At 33.6% G+C, this 3,391-nt stretch overlaps 1 protein-coding gene across 1 annotated transcript in view; it reads right to left on the minus strand.

Moving 5' to 3' along the window:
- Nucleotides 1-2,487, minus strand: part of LOC127840349 (cholecystokinin receptor-like) — a 30,981-nt gene extending 28,494 nt beyond the window's left edge. Inside the window, exon 1 of the mRNA XM_052368757.1 lies at nucleotides 2,136-2,487. Coding sequence (XP_052224717.1) covers nucleotides 2,136-2,487 — 352 coding nt within the window. The remainder of the gene's footprint in view (nucleotides 1-2,135) is intronic.
- Between the last annotated feature and the right edge of the window lie 904 nt (nucleotides 2,488-3,391).

The following is a 3,391-nucleotide window of genomic DNA, read 5'->3' on the forward strand; positions in this document are numbered from 1 at the left end:
CAGAAAATAAAATAACTCTTCAGAAATAGGTAGTTATTTTGACCACAGAGGGAAAAAATATAATGCAATTTAATAAAACTATAAAAGAAACTCTTTTTTTGATAGATCATGAACAAATCGTGTGTATAACAATTTAAGCCTATTTGTATCTTACATGCACAATATCCGATTAATACGACTGGTTAACATCAAAACTAATTAGAGTATTACATAACCGAATCGCTTGTTCGGTTCGTGCATTCCATATGTAGCGCGAGCTTAAATTCGCGCGTTCATCACATTACACAAAAGGATTAATATAGTTTAGAGTTTATTTCAACATACATTAGGCTTTAAGCCCTTGAGTACACACATATTACAACATATTTACACAGATTGTCAATGACGTACAGAGAAAGTCTTAATACAAACAATTTGTATACACTTTATAGTGTTTTTGTATCTTAATATTAAATAGATAAATACATGTTAGTACATGGAGAGAAACTATTGATAACATTAGTTAGCCCTCAATTTAAAAGCTTTAAAAAACAAAAATATATAGATTTCGTACACTCTTTTCATTGTCAGTCTGTAAAAGGTCAATAAACTTGATCATGTTTGCGTTCTTCCAATAATATTTATTTATATACTTTTTACGTCAATACATAAACATTGGGCATATAGCTCGTTGAGATTTATGTTCATCCAATGAACATTTATTATATGTAAAATGGTTAAATCGTTTCGGAAAAGAGTATCAGATGTGCTGTTTTGTCTACCAGAAAAAAACACAACATATATTGCTAAATCAATTGCAAAACATACATACATTTTGGTATTGATCACGTGTTTTTACGTTAAAGGTTCTACAATCGATACAATAAGACAGCTTCAGGTGGCATTTTATAACTTTTGACCCAGCAGAGCCGGCCTCTGGTTTTCTTACAGGAAATATATTTAAAAAACAGTCTTTATCCATAACAATCTGTTTGTCCACATATGCAAAATTCCAGATCAATCCGACACCTAGTTAGTCCATCAAACGAATTTGACTGTGATACATGAAAATTAAACGTTGCTAGAACCGTATTTCAAACAACAAGATAATGTAGACTTTTCATTTAATGAAACGGACTGAAATTATGGGTTAAATTGTAAAAAGGTTTGTTAAAACATAATCGAATGTTCTACAAGAGCCAATAGCTGTTTTCCGTATTGTGTTTGTTTTTATTTTTTCGGTAACATATTTTATCGCTTTACTTAAATCACATGTTTCCCGAATTAAATCATAAAATAAGTGAAATAACAAGGGTACATAGCGATTGTCCAAACCTTGGATAAAAGCCGGAACATGTTTTTTATGTAAGATGACAATATCCGATACTCATGGGGTCCCATTATAAAAACTGTGTAGGCTTGCTCTTGCTTTTTCGTTCCTGTAACGCATAAGCGTAGTACAAGATTCAAATGTGTAAAGCCGTTTTCGAAAATTTAAATAAAAAAGGTTCACATAACTTGTACGAAAATTCCAATTCCATAAATGCAGGCATCCTCAGAAAGAAGGGTTTCGGCAGTGACATCCAAAAAAGGCCTTTACCCTAATACGCGCACCCCAAATGTTACTGTCCTACTGAAGTCTCCGATGAAATGCGCGAACATGTTTCATAAATTTATACAATGAGGAATTTACAACAAAGGGCGTGCGATTGTCAAATAATGTCTTAACCAGAAGAACAAATGAACTATTCAAAAATATGCACTACTTTTGAAATACGAATGGAGGATGAGGGATTCACACGGATTACGTGGAATATACCCTCTGTAATTGTAACTGGCTAAATGTCATATACCTTTGTTATCTGAAATTTGAAAAAAGATATTGTGATCTACAAGTAACTATAGATTGCTTCCATCCACCAAATGTGTAATTTTGACCTGAATTATTTTGAGTTTTATTGAGGAAAAACGTAAGAGAGTGCAACTTACACTATTGAGATTTTAATTAACGAACTTGTTTTAAAATATGTATCTTCAAGAGGAATATGCATCACCACTTAAAACAAAAGCAACAAAAACACGATTCTCTTGATTGTATTCATAAGTCAGTTTATTTATAATTACTAAAAATACAGATTATAATAAGAATTCATTACCTTGAAAGTATCTGATTATGACACACATGGCCTCTCCGAATATGAAGTTTCGCAGTAGTACGGTCGCCACAAGGGAGAAGGGCATACAGAGCACGGACAGCATGAGGTCACTGATTGCCAAGTTGACCAGAAACAGGTTCGTTATTGTGCGCATCTTTTTGTTTTTTATCAATGTTATGATGACCAAACTGTTTCCACATACCGACAAGATAAATATTACGCTATATAAAGTAATGTTAAGTTCTGCCGAAAAAGATGTATATATTTTTTCGTTCAGGTTAGTTTTATTATTCACCATTTCAGTCAGTGTTTTATTTAAACTCTGAAATGAATCACTTCCACCGATTTCCATTTCTTTGTATCCACCTTATTGTGGCACACGCAACCGATAGAGGAATTATTCCGACCAATATACCACTCACAATAGCTCCTGCAGTTAATCTGAAGAAATGTCCGCGACAGTAGGACCAAAACCAGTTGCTGTTGATTATTAGATTTTGAACTGCCACTTCAATACTGAATGGTCTCTAGGTCTTGTGGCAAGTGAAGGAAAGACATATGACTACTGAGCATATAATATACATAATATATAACTTTTACAAATACCAAAAAAGCACCACACCATTCATACTAATTACTGTAAAAGCATTATTATTTGTGCAGCCTTAATTATCTTCCATTTCGTGGGTTGACTAATCCATGAATTAGATATACACACAATGGAAAATGACATACGCATATTTTATTTCAAAAATCAGATATCCGCGAATTTGAGTGTCCTGTAAAAAAAAATAAACAAAGAAGTGTCATGAAGACAAACATAAATGAGCCGCGCTCTGTGAAAAGGGGGTTTAATTCATTTGCGTAAAATGTTATCCCAGATTAGCCTGTGTAGTCAGCACAGGCTTATCAGGGACAACACTTTCCACCTAAACTAGAATTTTGCTAAGAATAGACTTTCTTTTAACGAAAATTATCATAAAAGCGGAAAGTGTCGTCCTCGATTAGCCTGTGCGGACTTCACAGGCTAATCTGGTACGAAACCTAACGCACATGCATTAAACCCCATTTTCACAGAGCACGCCCGAAATCATTTTACAGCATTTTTCAGTATGCTTCAAACGTGAATAATCTGATATGTCTCAGGAAAACGTCGGTAAGATATTTAAAACCTCACTAGTGCAAGCTAACATCTGATATTGCGAATATGACAGATCCTTTGGCATTTGTGCCCTCATAAATCAGCTAATTTAAAT

This window comes from Dreissena polymorpha, chromosome 8 (genome assembly GCF_020536995.1).
Source record: "Dreissena polymorpha isolate Duluth1 chromosome 8, UMN_Dpol_1.0, whole genome shotgun sequence".
Taxonomy (NCBI): Eukaryota; Metazoa; Mollusca; class Bivalvia; order Myida; family Dreissenidae; genus Dreissena; species Dreissena polymorpha.